The sequence below is a fragment of the Abramis brama genome, assembly GCF_963993115.1.
Source record: "Abramis brama genome assembly, chromosome: 1".
In the NCBI taxonomy this organism is placed as follows: domain Eukaryota; kingdom Metazoa; phylum Chordata; class Actinopteri; order Cypriniformes; family Leuciscidae; genus Abramis; species Abramis brama.
In genome coordinates this window covers 55,236,981-55,258,559 of record NC_139963.1, presented here as the reverse complement: position 1 = coordinate 55,258,559, position 21,579 = coordinate 55,236,981, and the positions used below count along the sequence as shown (strand labels likewise).

At 37.0% G+C, this 21,579-nt stretch overlaps 1 protein-coding gene across 1 annotated transcript; it reads left to right on the top strand.

Moving 5' to 3' along the window:
- The first annotated feature begins 2,923 nt into the window (after positions 1–2,923).
- Positions 2,924–10,990, top strand: LOC311073064 (uncharacterized protein). The gene is made up of 2 exons (XM_084098492.1): positions 2,924–3,246; positions 8,454–10,990. The coding sequence occupies exons 1-2, from the start codon at positions 3,168–3,170 to the stop codon at positions 10,337–10,339; spliced, it is 1,965 nt and encodes a 654-aa protein (XP_083954618.1). The 5' UTR covers positions 2,924–3,167; the 3' UTR covers positions 10,340–10,990.
- The last annotated feature ends 10,589 nt before the right edge of the window (positions 10,991–21,579 follow it).

The following is a 21,579-nucleotide window of genomic DNA, read 5'->3' as shown; positions in this document are numbered from 1 at the left end:
TGAACCAATCGAGGCAGTTTTTCGATAAACCAAGGCTACCAAGTCTGCCAATGAGGATGCGATGGTCGACCGAGTCAAAAGCTTTGGCCAGGTCAATAAATACGGCTGCACAGTAATGTATTTTAACAATGGCAGTTGTAATGTCATTTAAGACCTTGAGTGTAGCAGAGGTGCAGCCATGACCAGCTCGGACACCTGATTGCATGGCAGAAAGTGTATTGTGGGATTCAAAATGTTTGATCATCTGCTTGTTGATCTGGCTTTCGAAAACTTTGGAGAGACAGGGCAAGATGGATATCGGTCTATAACAGTTGGGGTCCAGTGTGTCACCCCCTTTCAAGAGGGGGATGACTGCTGCTGTTTTCTAATCTTTAGGGATCTCTGAGAATACTATGGAAAGGTTGAACAGACTAGTAATAGGAGTTGCAATGATTGCTGCTGAGAGTTTCAGGAAGGTCGGATCCAGATTATCTAGTCCAGCTGATTTATAAGGATCAAGCATTTGCAAATCTTTCATGACATCTGTTGGTTGAATTTGTGTGAAGGAAAAATTAGAGGGACTAAGGCAAGGTGATGCGGGGGGTGACGAGCTTATGGCCATATGGGTAGCCAAATTGAACACATGGCCATAGCAAAATGCTTATTGAGATTTTCAACTATAGCAGTTTTGACAGTGGTGGTGGAGTTGTCTAGCCGCAGCGCAATAGGCAGTTGGGAGGAGGTGTTCTTATTCTCCATGGTAGAGAATAGGGGAGGTATCTATCCTATTAGATAGATATAATCTATATATAAATGAAAGTTATTAGAATAATAATATTTGGAATAATAATTTTGTATAATGTTTTTAATAATAATAAATAATCATAATTATTATTAGTCATATTAATATATTAAGTGCAAACAAGCACAACAAACCTGGTGTTCTTTATAAAAAATATTTGTTAAAAAATACCTTAAGTATTCAGATCAGGATAATTATTCTCCAAATTGAGTTTGCATTGACTGGGATCACAGACTGGGGTAGTTCACACCTGGATGACAAACACAAACACACACACATTAGAAACAGCATCTCTAAACTCTCACTTCTTTTACATTTTGTTCTGTTTCTCTGGACACAAGAGCACTGTACCAGTCGCACTGAGACATTTCAAATGATACCAGACATGTAAAGATCATTATATTCTGCTATGATCACTCAGAGTGAACTGAGTGAAGGAGAGAATGGGTAAAGGGACTGAAGGGGGAGAAAGAACGAATGAGAAGGAAGGACTGGAGGGAAAAAGCTTTCCTGCATCTTCACTCTGTGGGCTGTGAAACAGAAGCCTGTGTGTGTTTGTGGTGTCCGTATCTCAGAAGATCAAAGTATCTGAGGTTATTTCAGCCTTAAACTGTTACTTCTGACATGATTTTTCTCTTTTAAAAGCAGAGCATTTCTAAAATTGTGAAACACTCGGGAAGTGTCATCATCTGGACTCTTTCTACTGCATGATGGGAGGACAAGAGAATAATCTCAATCCATTGTCTCAGTTTCTACACAAACTGTAGCATTGACTGTATTCATCAACCCTGTTACCAAAGTTACTGTAAGAAGAATAATCTCTAGAACTATGAATAACTTCTACTATTTATGAGAAATGCAACTTCAACAGTAACTATAAATCAGATTTAAACTGAATCTAATGATGATCTAATAATTGTATTGCAATTAATGCAGCTTTGAGAAAATCAAACAATGTTTAGATTCATATAGACATATAATGGTGTAGTTATTTACCTGAGTGTCATTCATGTTTTTGTATTATTGATGTTTTATCCATGTGATATTGTGAGAAATAACAGTATTGTCTTTCAATAGAGCAGTTTTACAGGCTTTTATCATCTATCTTGAGTCAAATAATGTGTTTCTAACAGCAAACACTCAGAATAAAGTGAGATGATCTGCTGATGATCCTGAATGGCTTGTTGAATGAGTGTTGATAGTCTGAGGCTCATCAATATTAACAGATCTGCTGAAAACACTCTTTATTTCATGACAATAGTTCCTGTTTTCACCTCATTTATTATGCTGATGTCTTCAGATCTGCATTAGAGAAGCAAAGCATGCGACTGGAATGGATGGAAATGCTCATATATGGTGAAGCCCTTAATCTCATTTTCACTGTTTAAAATACAAGTATATGGTATGTATTGATTACCTTTGAGGTGTGTCTATGTTTGATACTGGACTCTGGAGTTGCTTTTGCAAAAGCACTCGACTTTGTGAGATAAAATAATTTATTGGATAGTAAAGCTTATTTTCTGGCATCAAAACCCCAAGACTTCAAGATTAATTTTTAATGAAGTGACAGACTCCACAACAATTTTTGAATGAAGAAGGAGAATAATTATGAGAATAATTAGGGTTATGAATTGAATGAGCATCAGTTACTTTATGATAGACAGACATACATGATGTCCAGTTTTTTACAGATGTGTCATTTAGTTTAAAAAAAAACTCATTTACTGATTTTTGGCAGATCAGCTCCTCCCACAGCAATTGCATAAATCAGTGAAGCTCCTCCCACTGTAATTCATCATCAGTGAAGCTCCTCCCACAGCAATTCTCCAATAAATGCTGTAAATTCCCATCAGCTACAAGTGAAGACGAGCATCAGAGCATCAGGAAGAGCTGAAATCTGTAAAGACTGAGTTTATTAAAGAGGACAGTGAGAACATGAGTGATCCAGAACCTTGCAGAATGAAACACACTGAAGATCCTGAAGAACAAAGAGGTTGGTGTTTATTCTTCATTCATTCATGATGCTGAAGAACATTCATGTTAGAAACATTCAAGCACTTCATCACATTTAGATAAACAGTTAAACTATGAAATGGGTACAAATTTTCAACAAATGTTCAGTAGAGGGAGGTTGAAGAAACTTTCATATAGATTGTCAACTTCAGGTCAGATTATCTCCCTTATTTACACTTATTTTATATCTGGGTCGCCTCTTTTTTTATTTTTTTGTTTATTTTTATACATACAGTTGTAACAGTTCTGAAAGGCTGTTCCATTTCTTGTGCTGTAATGCTACTCCCCGCCTCAAGGGGGATCTAGGGAGGTTTCTACGGGAAGGGCTATCCTTTTAAGAGAGACAAGTAAGAGTGTTTAGAGAGGTACTGGCATGGCTTTGAGTGTTTGCTCAACTGAGCCGGATGCAAGAAACCCTATTATGAGGAACTTTATTGGTTCTACAGCTCAATGTAAGTTGCGTATATTTTGTAATTCTGTGTTTATTATGTGTCAGTTGCATATTTTGATTTGTGTGAGTATTTGTTCAGAGGGTTCCTCAACACATGTGGTATCATCCACACATGCATTGATAAAGTAACTGCAATAAAGTAATAGCCTAGTAAGCATTTACTTGTTTACATAGGATAATAATGTATTTTATTTTATTTATGCGCCTATTGCTAAAAGAACTATATAAATAAAAGTGACTTGACTTAACTAACGTATCAGTTTAAACTTAAAGTATTTTTTTTTTAATCAAAGCGCTATGGTAGGTCAAGCTACCTTTACTTTAACATTTTCTTATATTGAAAATGTTAATTTCCTGTCATCTCTTGGAATATCTGAAAGCCATGTTTTGGCTAATACGTATCATTATTAGCAGAACACATTTTTGTGGAAATTTATGTTGGTGCAGGATGATGTTTTACCCTCTTTTTATGAGTTTTTTGTTTGTTTATGTGGCTGTTTCACATCCTGCTTGACATTCTCCATTGTGTTTTAAAGCGGTAAATTCTCAACAGAATTCAAATATCAGGATATATTTTAAAGCGTCCAGACTAATACTGCATTATGTTTCATGTACTTAAGGAAAGATGTACTGTAGTTTTGTCCGAAGTCAAAGTGCAACACAAAGGCACAAGCATTATTGCTGTTAATTTTTTTGTTGTCGGATTATCGTACAGGAGGTCTGTGCATCAATGAATGACACGTTTTGGATATCATAGTGTGTGCATAAACGTGTGTGAAATGCCTGCTAATTAAAACACTTTTTGTTCTTAAATAGACATGTGCCGGTATTCGGTAATGCGATAAATCGCGGTAATGTATATGCACGATATTGTTATCGCGGGCACTTCAAAATACCGTGAAAAATAATATATCAGAATTTATATTTATAGAATGCGCATTAGCTTATTTTCCATCAACCGCTTAAACAAACACTGCGTGTATGCTGCGCGAAACACGTGCGCACTCTGATGTAAACAATCCCCACATGTAGAAGCACCTGTGCATGCCGCGCAGTGCGTGCTCTAATCTAATGTAAACAGTCCTCACATGGAGAAGAAGCATGGCGGAAGGAGGAACGCTGCTGACGATTTATCCATAGACAGTAAAATAAAGGATTTATCCCCCTTCTAAAAGCAGGGCTGTCAACTCTACGCCTTCAGCGTGATACTCATGCAATTCACACTTTTCACACGCTCTTGCGCCACAGTGGCGGAGCCAGAGGGGGGTCCGGCATGGCACTGGACATGCGATTGGCCACGCGGGTGCCACCCCAAAATTTTATTTGCTGCTGATGCTGATTTAAAAAAAAAAAAATACGTTCGCCGGCAGCGCAGCACGCGCGCAGTTTTCAAACGGACGAGCAGAGGACGAGAGATGGTTGCAAGATACCGAACTTCACCGAATAAGAAAACATCATATTTGAAGTAAGTTTTTAAGGTTTAGCATCAGGGTGGTTTGCTCCGAATAGCCTACATTAGGCCTAATACACGCATATGCAGTACCTTGCCGTGTGTACGTTACAGTAAATGTTCTAGTTAATGTGAGGATAGGAGATCAAAACGCAGGCAAAGAAGAGCAGAAACAAGTGATATCATAATGCGATCACTATAGGACTATGAAGCTTTATGGGTGTAGGGTGTTGATGGACTCGATCTACTGTGTTTTGATCATCATTATGAATCTGATCTAGATGTAGTCTTTGATAAAAATGCGATTTTTCTCAGCTTTTTGCTCATGTTGCTTTTTATGAAACTTGCCAACATTCAAGTGTTGATAAAAAAAGACGCACAAAGCTAGAATAAAACAATTTTTTGTCTGTTCATTCTTTTGGTATGTTCAGATATTCATACAACAAAATATTCTGGGGTGCCATGAAATTGTGAAAATTACCAAAAACACCATTTTTTTTTTATAGGCTACTGCGAGAAAGAGTTAAGATAAAAATGTTGGTAATTGGATGATGATTAGAATATAAATATGATTGGAATCATATTTTAAATTTGTCATATTTTTGAACAGGGTCAATTAAACATGAAAAGAAAGGGAGAGATATCAGAGTACTTTTTAAATAAGCACAAACATAGTTTAAAATTTCACAAACATATATGAAAAAAGGTTGAACAAATTGCAACAGAAGCAAACTCAAATAATTTTGTATCCTCAATATGTCCTGAGTAAGGAAAAAAAGTCTAGAAGAATCCCATTAGGGGAAAGTTTCGAAAACTGTTTCTGGGGATTCACTTTTTATTTTACCTTTTGTCCTTTGCATTCTCCTTACCATTGTCTCCTGTTCTTCCCTCAGACTCGTCCCCCAGAAACAGTCCCACAGACCCAGTCCCAAACCCAATCTCTTGCTTCTGTTGAGTTTGCTTCTGTTGCAATTTGTTCAAGGTTGACCCCCATTTTGGCTTAAAATGACTAACAGGCAGATCAGGTGCAAACAGACCCCAGCCCTTGCATCACCACTGGCTAGTCAGAGTCAGTGTGGTCAGACTTCAGGACCAGCAACAGGTCAGAGCATCTACCAGACACAGGCAGTCAATCACATACCCAATTCAGGAATTTAAGTTGAGATGATTTTGCCAGATTAAAAGGATAGTTCACCCAAAAATGAACACAAAAAAATAATTATATTTAGAAAGAATAATTATAAATTATTATAAAGAAAGAATTATGTTGTATTAAATCTTCCTAGGATAAGATTTTATATTGATGGGCAATACAATTGTTTACATTTTTCAAGTACAATTAAAAAAACAGGGTTTTTTTTGTAAATGTGAGTTTTTTTGTAAATAAACGCAGTACATAACAGACACATGCTACGGTATCTTATCTCCTTGGTGCTTAAGCTTTGTTTTCTGCAAATATTTTGGATGTTCAACACTTATACTGTAGACACAAACAGAGTGACCCAATTCCTTCCATAAGCTTTTCCACTGTGTGTGTGTGTGTGTGTGTGTACTGTGTACCCCCGAAAGTAGCAGTGGCCACCCCCTGGCCACCCCATGTATAAAACTCTAGTTCCGCCACTGGCCACACATCCATTTTCTCACGCAGAGAAATATCACGGCGCAAAGAGGACACTGATACTGACAGACTAGACAGAGCAGGCTACTTTTGATATGAAAAAAATAAAATAAAATTCTCAGCTCTCAGGTTCTGTCAATTTTATTATGAAATTCAGACAATAAATACCGTTTTGGCGCTTGTAAATGTGACGTGACCAATCGCTGTAGCGCCTCAGTTCAAGTAAACCGATCATCTGTTACTTTTTATTTAAAGATACAGTACAACTTACCGAAAGGTATGCCTCATACATAATATCGATTAATCAGTGTTTTTCAACCACGGAAAGAGGTCAATTAAACTGCAGGTGAACAATTATGTCACAGAACTTTACATTTACCTCAGGAAAGCCATTTAATGACCAGCACATTAGTTGACTAGAACAAAATAGCTATAGAGAGTAGTATTTCGCTAATTATGTGCACTATATTACATTTGTATTATATTTTTACTTGTGTCATAATTGTTATTATAATGAAAACCAAATTATATTTAATTTAATTTGTTAATTTTTAACCTTTAATAATACCTGCTTACAGGGCTCTCTGTATGTTTAAAGCATTATGTGAGATATATATTTTTTCTATGGAAGCTTATTTCCGCCACAGAATAAAACATTTTAAAAGATAATTGCGACTTTTTATCTCACAATTGCGAGATTACATCTCGCAATTCTGACTTTATAACACGCAATTGCGACTTTATTTCACGCAATTCTGAGAAATAAAGTCAGAATTGCAAGATGTAAACTCGCAATTGTGAGATAAAAAGTTGCAATTATCTTTTAAAATGTTTTATTCTGTAGCGGGAAAAAAGCTTCCATAGTAGCCTACCTATATCCGAAGAGTAAATATTGAATTAAGATTGAAATCAAATCCCAAGAATTGAATTGAAATCGTGAAAATTGTGTAAAATTCTGTTTAGTTTCCAAATGTTTTGACAATCACAATTACACCTATTGTGATGCAAGTTGTTTTTTTTCTACATCCCCCCCCAATCCATCCTTTTCTCTTGAGCAATTACAATATCGTGATAATACCATATACCATGATAAAAGCTCAATCAATTAATCGCAATATGAAAATTTGATACCGGCACATGCCTATTCTTAAATTGGCTCATTCTTACTGTTGACATTGAGAATGATGCATGTGTTTTTCCAAGAGTTAAAGTCATCGGTTAATGAGTTTTTCTTGGAGTGGGCGGGTTTTGGTGAGCTTTTGAGCTGATACTGTGGCAGAAATAGCCGAGTGTTTTTATATTATTCATCACAGAGTTCGTACAACTTTTTGAGAGTTAAATTTAAAGTTCTTAATATTATCCCATATGTTCTTTTTAATGTGATGACCAAAAATATACAAATTAGGTTTGTACATGTCAAATGTTTATTCCAAGAATTAAATGTAATATTATTAGTTACTGCATTTTTTAATGCAAAACAATAGTAGTTTTTTTATTGAATTACCTTGATGATTAAAAATCCCCCCACTCTAACCTAAACTAAACCGTAAATACCTAATTGGAATTAAATTACTTTCTGCACTGAAAAGACAGCATGCAGGAAAGCTTCTACCACACCATTGGATTCAGACATTGGGACAATTGGTTTGACCTGCATTTAAAAAATGTGTCTCCTTTCTGCTATCACATCGGGCTAATTTTTACATCCTTTATCTTCATATTTCTATCATGGACTTGCCGTCACCTAGTGGTGGTTTAATTGTCATATTTATTTATCCATGACAGGCCTGTACCAAACAAATATCAAGAGATAATTGTATTTCAGTATTGCACACCCCTTGGCACTATTGTATAAATGTTAATATCACATTAAATAATTGTGTAATTAATCAAATATATTTAATATTTCTCACTTCAGAAACTTGATTTGTGCCTTAAATGTCTTGAAAATAATAATTGAAATATCAATGTACCTCATTCATGCAATTCATTTATGAAAACAACACCAGAATTATCATATTTTATAGTAGTAGTCATCTACTAGTGCTTTCTGCTTTTACATCACGGCTCACTTTCATATTCGTCTCTTCAAATTATTGATGTGCTGAAAATTAAATTAAACCTTTTTCTTTTATGTCAGACCTGATGGAAGTGAAGGAGGAGAGTGAAGAGCTGAGCGAAGTGAAGGAGGAGAGTGAAGAGCTGAGCGAAGTGAAGGAGGAGCGTGAAGAACTGAGCGAAGTGAAGGAGGAGCGTGAAGAACTGAGCGAAGTGAAGGAGGAGCGTGAAGAACTGAGCGAAGTGAAGGAGGAGCGTGAAGAACTGAGCGAAGTGAAGGAGGAGCGTGAAGAACTGAGCGAAGTGAAGGAGGAGCGTGAAGAACTGAGCGAAGTGAAGGAGGAGCGTGAAGAACTGAGCGAAGTGAAGGAGGAGCGTGAAGAACTGAGCGAAGTGAAGGAGGAGCGTGAAGAACTGAGCGAAGTGAAGGAGGAGCGTGAAGAACTGAGCGAAGTGAAGGAGGAGCGTGAAGAACTGAGCGAAGTGAAGGAGGAGCGTGAAGAACTGAGCGAAGTGAAGGAGGAGCGTGAAGAACTGAGCGAAGTGAAGGAGGAGCGTGAAGAACTGAGCGAAGTGAAGGAGGAGCGTGAAGAACTGAGCGAAGTGAAGGAGGAGCGTGAAGAACTGAGCGAAGTGAAGGAGGAGCGTGAAGAACTGAGCGAAGTGAAGGAGGAGCGTGAAGAACTGAGCGAAGTGAAGGAGGAACATCATGTCAAACCTGGAGAAAAACCTTTGAGTCGCTCAGAGACTAAAAATACATTTTTAAAGAAAACAAGAGCCAAGAAATCTTTCACCTGCACTCAGTGTGGAAAGAGTTTATTGAACAAGCGTAATCTTGAGTGTCACATGAGAATTCACACTGAAAAGAAACCGTTCACGTGTGATCAATGTGGTAAAACATTTGTTGTGTCATCAAACCTGAAGGCACACCTAAGAGTTCATATGAAGGAGAAGCCACATTCATGTTTTGTGTGTGGAAAGAGTTATTCACAGCGGTGTCATTTACATAAACATCAGAAAATTCACACTGATGTGAGAGAGTATGTGTGCTTTGAGTGTGGGAAGACTTTTATTACAGCTCAACAATTAAAACGGCACCAGAAAATTCACACTGGAGAAAAACCTTATAAGTGTTCACACTGTGACAAGAGATTCATCCTGTTTGAAAATCTGAAAACACATGAGATGATCCACACTGGAGAAAAACCTTATAAGTGTTCACACTGTGACAAGAGATTCAATCAGTCAGCAACTCTGAAAACACATAAGAGGATCCACACTGGAGAAAAACCTTACAAGTGTTCACACTGCGACAAGAGATTCAGTCAGTCAGCAACTCTGAAAACACATGAGAGGATCCACACTGGAGAAAAACCTTACAAGTGTTCACACTGTGACAAGAGATTCAGTCTGTTAGCAAATCTGAAAACACATGAGAGGATCCACACTGGAGAAAAACCTTACAAGTGTTCACACTGTGACAAGAGATTCATCCTGTTTGAAAATCTGAAAACGCATGAGATGATCCACACTGGAGAAAAACCTTACAAGTGTTCACACTGTGACAAGAGATTCAATCAGTCAGCAACTCTGAAAACACATGAGAGGATCCACACTGGAGAAAAACCTTACAAGTGTTCACACTGCGACAAGAGATTCAGTCAGTCAGCAACTCTGAAAACACATGAGAGGATCCACACTGGAGAAAAACCTTACAAGTGTTCACATTGTGACAAGAGATTCAGTCTGTTAGCAAATCTGAAAACACATGAGAGGATCCACACTGGAGAAAAGCCTTACAAGTGTTCACACTGCGACAAGAGATTTGGTCAGTCAGCAACTCTGAATGCACATAAGAGGATCCACACTGGAGAAAAGCAGCGGAGGAAGCCGTTCTCATGTGATCAATGTGGAAAGAGTTTCACACAATCAGCATCCCTTAAGAGGCACATGAAAATCCACACTTGAGAAAAGCCACACATGTGTGTTCAGTGTGGAACTAGTTTCAGACACAAAACAACTCTTAAGCGTCACATGAGAGTTCACACTGGGAAGAAGCGGCTCAGGCTTTCGCTCTGAAAGGCTTTCTGCTTCTCATTCTGAAGAAAGACCATTTAACTGTGATCAGTGCGGTAAACTGTTTCATTGGGCGTCAGTCCTGAATAAACACTTGAAGATTCGCACAAAGGAGAAGATTCATTAATAACATTACGGCAGAAAAGACACGGCAGAGTGTGTTTCAGTGCAGAAGTCCTTTACTACAGATGAATTGAAGATCACCAGAAACTTCACACTAGAGAAGGCCATAAAACACATTTTTGTCTCAGTGCAGGTATTGTTTTAGTTTGGTAGCGCCGCCGCTAGCTTAGCTTAGCATAATGAATGGAATCCTTTGTTGCCAGCTAGCATGTCGTGAGTAAAAGGTATGTTAGAAACCTTAGATTATTTTGGTTTTGGAGTATACTTTAAAAAAGCTATTTAAACACTGTACAATGACTGTAACAGCTCAGTTAAGTTATCATATGAAACGTCATCCAGGTTTAAAATCAATAGAGGTATCCGACAAGGCTGTCCCATTTCACAGCTTCTTTTCTTTCTTGTAACACAAACCATGGCCTGAAATAAAAAATAAAAAAAAGCTATTGAGTGCCTTAATATTTTCTCTTCTGTATCTGTTTTTTTAAACATTAAAAAAAATTTTGTTATTCCCTTTGAAAACATGTAATCATAATAACATACTTGGTATTCCAGTAAAGGAGATAGTAGATTATTTAGGTATTAATATCTGTGAAGATCAAAAACAGAGAAATAATTTGAATTTTACACAAATTCTTAGGAAAATTAAACAAAAATTAAACTCATGGTTAATGAGAGATCTTTCATTAAAAGGAAGGATATTATCCACAACTGTAAAAATTTATAAAAGAGTTGGATATTTTGTTCAATTTAATTTGGAAGCACATTATTTAAAAAAAACAAACGGTTTTATGCTAATTGCGTATTTAAGAACAAGTGGATAAAGAACTACTTGAACTCTGTAAATAAGGTTCCGATATCATAAACAGCAAACACTCCCATGAGCAAAGCATAGTAGAGCGAGCATTTAACATGCTGAAAACACACTGGTGCTCTATTATCTTCGCAGCCAGAGGTGAGCCATGCCTTTGTGCCTGAGGATGTTGCATCCTGTGCTGTGCTTCACAATCTAAGGCAATAAGGGCAGGTGGAGTGATGGAGGGACTTGTAAGGGCAGGTGGAGTGATGGAGGGTCTCGTAAGAGCAGGTGGAGTGATGGAGGGTCTGTAAGGGCAGGTGGAGTGATGGAGGGTCTCATAACGACAGGTGGAGTGATGGAGGGTCTGGTAAGGACAGGTAGAGGGATGGAGGACAGGTAGAGGGATGGAGGGTCTCAAAAGGGCAGGTGGAGTGATGGAGGGTCTGGTAAGGGCAGGTTGAGGGATGGAGGGTCTGGTAAGGGCAGGTGGAGTGATGGAGGGTCTGGTAAGGGCAGGTGGAGTGATGGAGGGTCTGGTAAGGGCAGGTAGAGGGATGGAGGGTCTCGTAAGAGCAGGTGGAGTGATGGAGGGTCAATTAAGGACAGGTGGAGTGATGGAGGGTCTGGTAACAGCAGGTAGAGGGATGGAGGGTCTGGTAAGGACAGGTGGAGTGATGGGAGGGTCTCATAAGGGCAGGTGGAGTGATGGAGGGTCTCGTAAGGGCAGGTGGAGGGATAGAGAATCTCGTAAAGGCAGGTGGAGTGATGGAGGGTCTCGTAAGGGCAGGTGGAGGGATAGAGAGTCTCATAAGGGCAGGTGGAGTGATGGAGGGTCTCATCCATGGCACCATTTCCAGGATGTGCTTTTCCCCTTTTGTGACATTTCCTCAGTGCTTACATCATTCTGAAGAAATTTCAGATCCTTAAAAAAAAACATACCATCACTTTAACAGCAAAATGTAATTTGATTACTGTATGATCTTACTTTATATTTTTGTTTCAAGTTTTCTTTTTTTTCCACAAATGCCACCGTCACCCTGCCTTGCATCCTCTGCTCCACCACAAAAGCTCTGCAGCAAATGCACAGAAATTAAGAATCAAAAAAGTGCTGTAATAACTCACCAGTCTGAAAGTACAATAATTAAAATAAACTACAACTTAAGATTTAAATAAATTCTTTAATTCATTTCTGTAGTATACTCACTCAAAGCCTTCATGAGCCTCTCTCCACTGGATAAACACACGTGCTCATCTGTCCCTGTAACTTACAAATAAGATTCACATTACCTCTGTAATTTATAAGCTCAACACTACATTTAAATTTTGAGGTTGTTGCTGATGTTATATCACTTTTTATTCAACATAAATGTTCCTCAATTTATCAACAGTACCAATGGACGAGTAAAATACATAACATATGTTTAGTACCCAAACGTACTGTGAGGGTCTGTTGGGAACGTTTGGTCGAGTCCCGTCAGAGAGATCTTCAACTCCCACCTCCGGCGGAGCTTCGATCGGATCCGAGGGAGTCTGGAGATATTGAGTCAGAGTGGACCATGTTCTCCGCCTCCATTGTCGACGCGGCCACTCAGAGCTGTGGCCGTGGTTCCTCTTTTTAAGAAGGGGAAAGTCCTGCCTCAAGTAGAGGAGTTCAAGTATCTTGGGGTCTTGTTCACGAGTGAGGGAAGGATGGAACGGGAGATTAACAAACGGATCGGTGCAGCTTCTGTAGTAATGTGGTCGATGTCGTCTGTCGTGGTGAAGAAGGAGCTGAGCTGCAAGGCGAAGCTATCGATTTACCAGATCTACATTCCTACTCTCAAAACAGTTTGTAAAACACATTTGAAAACACTTTGAGAATCTGGGTGGAAGCAGTAGGTCACCTGGGAACTTCTCACCTACTCTTTTATGAATACTGAGGTTTCAGATAACTACTCCTTTCACATATTGTTTCGCCTACTATATAGTAGATTAGTAGACATGATTGAATGCACTATTAATATATGCACATTCGAATCTCGCAAGAATTAGTATGTCGCCCAGGTAATTCTCACCCACTTCTTTTATTAATACTAAGGGTTCGTACATACTTATTCACTCGTCTACTGCTTTTTCCCTACTATATAGTGGGGAAGTGTGTGGTTTCAGATCTAATTTGTCTCTCTTAAAAGGATAGCCCTTCCTTTAGAAACCTCCATAGATCACCCTTGAGGTGGGGAGAAGCATTATAGCATAAGAAATGGAAAATATTTTGCAGAACTGTTACAATGGGTCGGTCATGAACGATTAGTTCATTTTGAATTCATTTTTAATAGGACTCAGGAACAACGAGTTGTCTCATATTCGTTCATTTTGTGCTGACCTTGTATGCACAAAATCCTGTGGGTTCTGTAAAGGATACAGAAATGATTAGTTCAACTCTCAAGTCTTTGGGTCTGAGTCGTTCATTCATCATGTCACATTCCCATAGGCTGAAGCTTTACAATCAGTTCTGGATAGAGAAATGATTAGTTTACCTCTCGAGTCTTTGGGTCAGAGTCGTCACCTGACTCAATGCTGACTGAATGAGGGAAGGGAAGGCACAAGGGGTAATGTCATTGGCAGTCAACGGTAGACTACGGTAGAAAATTAATAAAGAGTTTAATCAATCATTACATGAATCAAATATTAAATAAATTAAACATTAAATAAAAGTGAAAGTGAATGAGACAGATCTATCTCTTTACTGACTTAAGAGCCAAAGCATCTCAGGAGAAGAAGAGAAGAAAAGAGTCCAGTTTAAAAGATACATGAAAGTATATCTTGCATTTGCATGGAAAAGAAGTGGAAGAGAAACTAGATGATTCTTTGGTGATTCGAAAAACTTTCAAAACAAGTTTTAGAGTGATTTTTCCCTATAAATATCTTTATTTTACTGTAGTTTAGATATTATTGCTAGCAAACGCCCAGTGAAATGGATCCAGGACTGAACTGGTTTAAGGACACTGCCGAGGACCCTGAATCAACGTCTAGTATCTTTAACCTGCAGGTAAGGGCAATCTATTATTGTATCAGGTTATGGGAATGTTTTATAATGATTTATAAGGTTACAGCGGTATATAAATATAACAGTCCTCATATGTTTCTTAAGGTTTCGTTTACTTGTGGAACTGTTCCCACACTGACCACATGCGTATGGTCTTTCTCCAGTGTGGATCCTCGTGGGTCTCTTAAAGTTTCCTTTATCCGTGAAGCTCTTCCCGAATTGATCACATGTGTAAGGTTTCTCTCTGGTTCTTCCATCAGGTCTAAAATATACATTAAATCATGTGACATTTCAAATGAGAGAACAAATGTGAAATAAAAAGTGAAGCCTCAAGTCAAGATCACTAATGAGTTCAATGGTCATTTTAAATCGAATCTGGTTTAAGGATGGTTCCAAACATGACAGAATGTTTCAGGAACATCATGCTAACCTTTAAATAACATTCTGTTAACATTCAGGAATCTGGACAATTTTCTTGGAATGTGAGAAATCAACGTTCCTGGAATGTTGAATTTTAAATCAAAATTAAATTTAAAGAACGTTTGAGGAACATTATACCTTTAAAACACGTTCCTCTACCGTCAAGAAAACTGAACATTTTTTACGTTCCCAGAACCAACATTTGGTTCTGAATATTTGGAGGACATTTTTTGTCCTGAATATATGGAGAACATTCTTATAAAAAAAAGTCTGTTACTTACCGTGACTCAGGGATGGGCAGTATTTCAGATACATGTATTTAAAATACGTATTTGAAATACAAAATACTATTTTGTATTTTGTATTTTAAAGCCTTTGGAAAAAATCAAATGTAATTTGTATTTAAATACATTTAAGTTGAGTATTTTTGTATTTTCAAAATACATAAAATACTTTTTGCCAGTCAACCTCTTTATTGGGGTACTGATTTTGTGCATGAAATAGTTTAGACATTCACTAGCTCAACATTGGGTCAGTGATTTTCTTTGGAATAAGAGAATGTCATGATCAATCATTCTTGTTGATTAAAGTTAAAATAGTGCATTATTCACAGTTAACATGAAAGAATAAAAGAGCACAGACAAGTGGGAAAATAGCGTTTGCCAATCATTCTTGACCGGTTGTTATGGAAGCTTGTTTCCGCCACAAAATAAAACATTTTAAAAGATAATTTTGACTTTATTTCTCAGAATTGCGAGATATAAAGTCAGAATTGCGTGAAATAAAATCCTTTATTGCATTTTATAAAGTCAGAATTGCGAGATATAAAGTCAGAATTGCGTGAAATAAAGTCGCAATTGCATGTTAAAAAGTCAGAATTGCGAGATATAAAGTCAGAATTGCATGTTATAAAGTCAGAATTGCATGTTACAAAGTCAGAATTGACTTTTTTTCTCGCAATTGCGACTTTATATCATGCAATTCTAACATCTTTTCTCAGAATTGTGAGATATAAACTCCTAATTGTGAGATTTAAAGTCCAATTCTAAGAAAAAAAAAGTCGGATTTTTTTTTTTTTAGCCTACCTCAGAATAGTTTATACCTCACAATTCTGACTTTATAACACACAATTGCGACTTTATATCATGCAATTCTGACTTTATTTCTCACAATTCTGACTTCATATCTTGCAATTCCGAGAAAAAAGTCACAATTCTGACTTGATATATCGCAATTGTGAGAAAAAAAAGTCAGAATTGTGAGATAAATGTCGCAATTATTATTATTTATTTATTATTCAGTGGCGGAAACAAGCTAGCCTGACTACGTCAGACTTCATACTTCTGCTCTATTTCATTTCGCTTCTGTACTCAGTCTGAGACCGCGTCATAGCTTTCCGTTTTCCTCCGGCCTGAAAACAGCTGGCCAATCAACGAACAGAGGGCGGGCTGAGAGCCGTGACGTAGACGCTTTTTATACCAGTGATTGTACCGTGGATGCGTAGATTTACTTCACATAATCTGCAAAAGTCATTCACAGCCATGTTCACTCCGGTATTTCGCTCGATGGTTTCGTTTTCGCATCATACATGTGTTTACAGTGGAAGTTAGATGCGGCTGAGCATGCGCATAACACACGCCATAACCAAACGTTATGTGATTGGCTTATGGGTAACCAATGATTTTAAGCTTCAGACAAGCGCCCCCAGGCGGTAAAGAAAACGCTTTTCTATTACAGAACTCCAGACTCTCTCTACGAAGCAAAGCGAAGTAGCAGATTCTGGTATTACCAGGCTAGAAACAAGCTTCCGTAGGTTGTTGATTTTTATCAACTAGCTTGTCAAATGTGTTTAAAGCATTACTGCATGTTATGGCTCGGTGATATGACACTACATATCATAGTGATATAAAGTGTGAATTGATGGAACTTCTTCTAAATCGTTTACATAGATAGGCTTATTTGTGGGGTAAGCAAATTTATCCGTGCAGCTTTTAGTGGGCAGTAATTATTGGAACGTTGGAGTTGGAAAAAGAAGCACTGATGAATGATACTCCACAAAAATCTTCAGCTTTTAATTTTTATTGTACATAAAAAATAATAATAAAAAAGAGGTAAATAGTGTCAAATGAATCTAAATTAATTCTAATTTTAAATTTTAGATACACTTTCTAAAGCATTGGACTACCTGCAAAAAAAAAAAAAAAAAAAAAAAAAAAATCCAAAGAGTTTGAAATTCAGTTTATTCTGTGGAATCAAAATTGATATTGAGAAACCATGAGATTTTGGTCATATCGCCCATCCATATTATTTGCTAGATAGCAGAAAATGTTCCCACAGTTTTACATTTTTTTATACACTGTTAACCCTTGCTGTAAAAAAAGGCCAAATTCTGACAATATCATACCATTTTCCATTAAAACAGTAATATACCGTAGAAAATAAAACTAGCCTACAGGAATATACTGTGAATTAACAGCGCTCAAAATCGACACTCAGAGGCTGTTTTCCCAATCACACCCTATACCCTCATTCACTATTCCCTACATTAGTTCACTAATATAGTCCACTTGACAGAGTGAATGTAAAGAAGTGAGTGAATTGAGACACTGATGAACACTGATAAGCAGAATCACTGAAGGACAGAGAAACCAGAACAGACAAAAGAGAAACACAAGAACTACAACTGACTTCCAGCCACTGAGCGTGAAACCAGTTTACAAACCAGTTTAACATTATTTCTTTCATACAAAAGTTATTGTTGAGAATTAACAGATATTTAGTTGTTGATGTTTTATTGAAAATAATAAAGTTATTTTCACCATGATGGAGATCAGTATTTGTTTTAGTTGGGCTCTTGAACCATTGACTTTATTATATCAGTTTCTCTCTGACTGCTTTAACTGTGAGTTTATAAAACACATTTGTTATGGCAAGAAAAAGTCAAGAGAAAGATGATAAGGTGTTTAAGACTGTTTTAATGATTACATAATCATAATCATGGACTTGTCTGATTCTCTGATCTTAACCAGTGTTTAAGCTTTGTATTTATGGGTATTTCATATTAATCATATATCTGTAAATCTTTAACATGAAATAGAGCAATGTTTCTGTATTCAGTTATTTTGAAGAATATTGAAATAATGTTGTGCTTTAAAATATTTTGAGCTCCTGTTTGTCTTAGACACAAACAGACATCAACAAACAGCACATGAATCTCAACAATGGTGACAATAAAAACTTTCATGTCGCAATGCATACTGGGTTCCAGATTAGTATAAAACTCCCAGCATGCACTCCTGCATGAATAAATAAATAAAAATAAATTATTGCCACCATTAATGAGAGACATATGCAGATGTTTGATATCTCTGTGTTTCTACAAGATGTTGAAGCTCTGTTTCTTTTATAGGCTGTACATTATGTGTTAAACAAATTATCATCATAACTTATTACTGTAGTTTCACACTGGTGGTAATATAACTCTTTTGGTACAGGATTAAATTCTGAAAGAGATTTAGTGTATGAACAGGCTATACGACGATTTTTTTAATCATAATCAGTATAACTGCAATCATCCACAAACCGTGTGTGCACAAACACAGTTCAATCAGCCAGTGAAAACCTAATGTTAAAAAGTCAAGGGTCAGCATCCCAATTAAAGCAAGCACTGATCTCTATAATGGTAACTTCAAACCAAACATTTTCAATTAAACATCTCAATAACAACTTCTGTAGATGTATGACAGAAATAAAGTCATACTGTGTTAATAATGTTTGTTCTTGTGTTTCTCTATTTTCTGTTCTTGTGTTTCTCTTTCCTTCAGTGGTTCTGCTTGCTAACAGCAGGTGTTCATCACTAATGCTCAATCACTTATTTCACTTATTCACTTATTATTCAACATATTCACTTAATTATCTCACTGCAACACTGTCTCAATGTTACTTTTTCCTCGTTGTAGTGTGGATTTTCCTGTGGGGTTGAAAGGGTTAACAGTGTAAGATAAAAAGACACACCCACAAAATGTATTTTAACAGTAATAAACTGTAAGTTATAAAACAGGTTTATACTGGCAACACTGTTGCCAGTAGTTTACTGTAAAATTTATTTTTTGGGTCACCATTGTGCAGAAGAGTAGAGCCTGTGCTTCAGTCCAGGAGAAGATCTACAAACATTGATGATACGCTGCATGTTGCTTTATTTAACAGGCGGTGACTGTGTAGTTGCTGGTCCAGTGGAAATCTCTTTATGTTCAATAGTTTTTTAGTGGTCTCAAATGAAAGAAGTTCACAGTAATTCTTTGCTCACATTATTTATGCATTATAAATTTTAGTTAATACATGAAAGTTGGTCAATTTAAGGCAGTCGGTTTCTGCAAGTGAAATTAGTTAACTTGAGTTTTAATTTAGTGCATTTTTACAGTAACATACTGTAGATTACAGTAAAGAACTGTACAATTAACAGTATATTACTGGCAACAGTGTTGCCAGTATTTTACTGTAAAAAAACCCGGTAAGGTCTAACAGTGTAGTGTTCACGACAAGTAATAGACTACATTGTAGCCAGAAATAAGTAGCCATATAAATGTTTATTTGTAATTGCAAGAAAGAAAGAAAGAAAGAAAGAAAGAAAGAAAGAAAGAGAGGGCAGGGATGAGGTTAGGAATGAAAAGTCAGTAGGCCTATGTAGTTTCTTCATTCACTGTGACCTATACCTGCACTGGATGGCCAATTTCACATGTATTTTGTGTATTTTCAAAATACAAAATACTGTATTTGTATTTAAATATACAAAATACTGTATTTATGCCCATCTCTGCCGTGACTGTGGTGATTGGTTTCTCCACTGCATAGATCTTCATTTGTCGCTTCAGGTGAGTTTTAAAAGAGAAACTCTTTCCACACCGATCACATGTGTGCAGCATCTCTCTGCTGTGGATCCTCTCATGTCTTTTCAGATATGCTGATCGATTGAATCTCTTGTCACAGTGTGAACACTTGTAAGGTTTCTCTCCACTGTGGATCATCTCATGTGATTTCAGATACGATGATCGACTAAATCTCGTCACAGTGTGAACACTTGTACGGTTTTTCTCCAGTGTGAATCCTCTCATGTGTTTTCAAATGTGTTGATCGACTAAATCTCTTGTCACAGTGTGAACACTTGTACGGTTTTTCTCCAGTGTGAATTCTCTGGTGCAGTTTTAAATGTTGAGCTGTATTAAAAGTCCTTTCACACTCAAAGCACATGTACCCTCTCACACCAGTATGTATTTTTTTCATGTTTATGTAAATATGGCAGCAGTGAAAAACTCTTTCCACACAAAGAACATGAATGTGGCTTCTCCTTCGTATGAACTCTCAGGTGTTTCTTCAGCTCTGATGACCCATGAAATGTTTTGCCGCATTGATCACATGAGAACGGCTTCTCTCCGGTGTGGATTCTCATGTGAAGCTCAAGACTTTGTTTGTATGGGAAACTCTTCCCACATTGATGGCATGTGAACGGCTTCTCACCAGTGTGTATTCTCATGTGAAGCTCAAGACCTTGTTTGCTTGTGAAACTCTTTCCACACTGAGTGCAGGTGAAAGATTTCTTAGCTCATCTTTTCTTTAAAAATGTATTTTTAGTCTTTGAGCGACTCAAAGGTTTTTCTCCAGGTTGGACATGATGTTTCTCCTCCAATTCACTCAGTTCTTCACTCTCCTCCTTCACTTCCATCAGGTCTGAAATGAAAGAATAAAAGTTTACATTCATTTTCAGTACATCAAAATATTTCAAAAAGAGGAATATGAAGTAAAAGGGCATAAATAGTGAATTCTGATGTAACAAAGTAGACAACTGCTATACAATATTACGATCACTTTAAAGAATTTTAAATGAATTATACATCCCTGAAACTTTCCATGAATGAGGTACACTGGTCTTTCAATTATTATTTTTAAAACATTATAGACACGAAGCCCATATTTCTGTAGAGAGAACTATTAAAAATATTTGATTAACAACAATTATTTAATGTAATATCAACATTTAAAATATATCAAACAGTGCAATAATTCTGACACCAACTTTTAGATTGATATTTAATTTATTTAACTTAAAACGTAATTATTGAGGGCAGGCCACACTAGACTTTCCGTTCCTGTGAAGACGTGAGCAAGATACATCAGCTGAATAAAAGGAGGCAAACATTTTGCAGTCAAGTGGAGTAGATTGTATATTTTTAAATTTTGGAATTATTATTTGTTATAAGCTGAATTTATGTTTGCAAAAAAGACGCATGGAATGTGACATCATTTCACGTCCATTGCAGTGTCTGTAAAAAATTTCACACGCACAGTCTAGACTGGCCGCAGCTTTAACTATTTTTAAAGGCCATATTGCAGTTTTTTTTTTTAAATGGATATATAAACTTTCATGAAAATATCATATGAAAAGTTAATGCAGGATTTTAAATTGTTTTGCAAATAGGGCACAAATTTAGTAGAAAACGTGACAGTTTCCTTGACTGTGTCGCGTCATATTACGTCACGACAGGGAGTTGTTGCTGGGCTCTGCGTTTGCTCAGTGCAGAGTAGGTTGGTATTCAGTAGGAGCGGTCATGGTTCAGTGTGTTTTCGGTGGTTATTGTATTTCAATTTATCATCGTTGTGGTAAATTATTGTGAATTATGGCCTGTCAGGACATCAAGTTCACAGGTTTCCAAACAAGAAAAAAGATGGTGCTATCTTCCGTGTCTGGGTGCCTTTTGTGCAGGTGAAGAGACG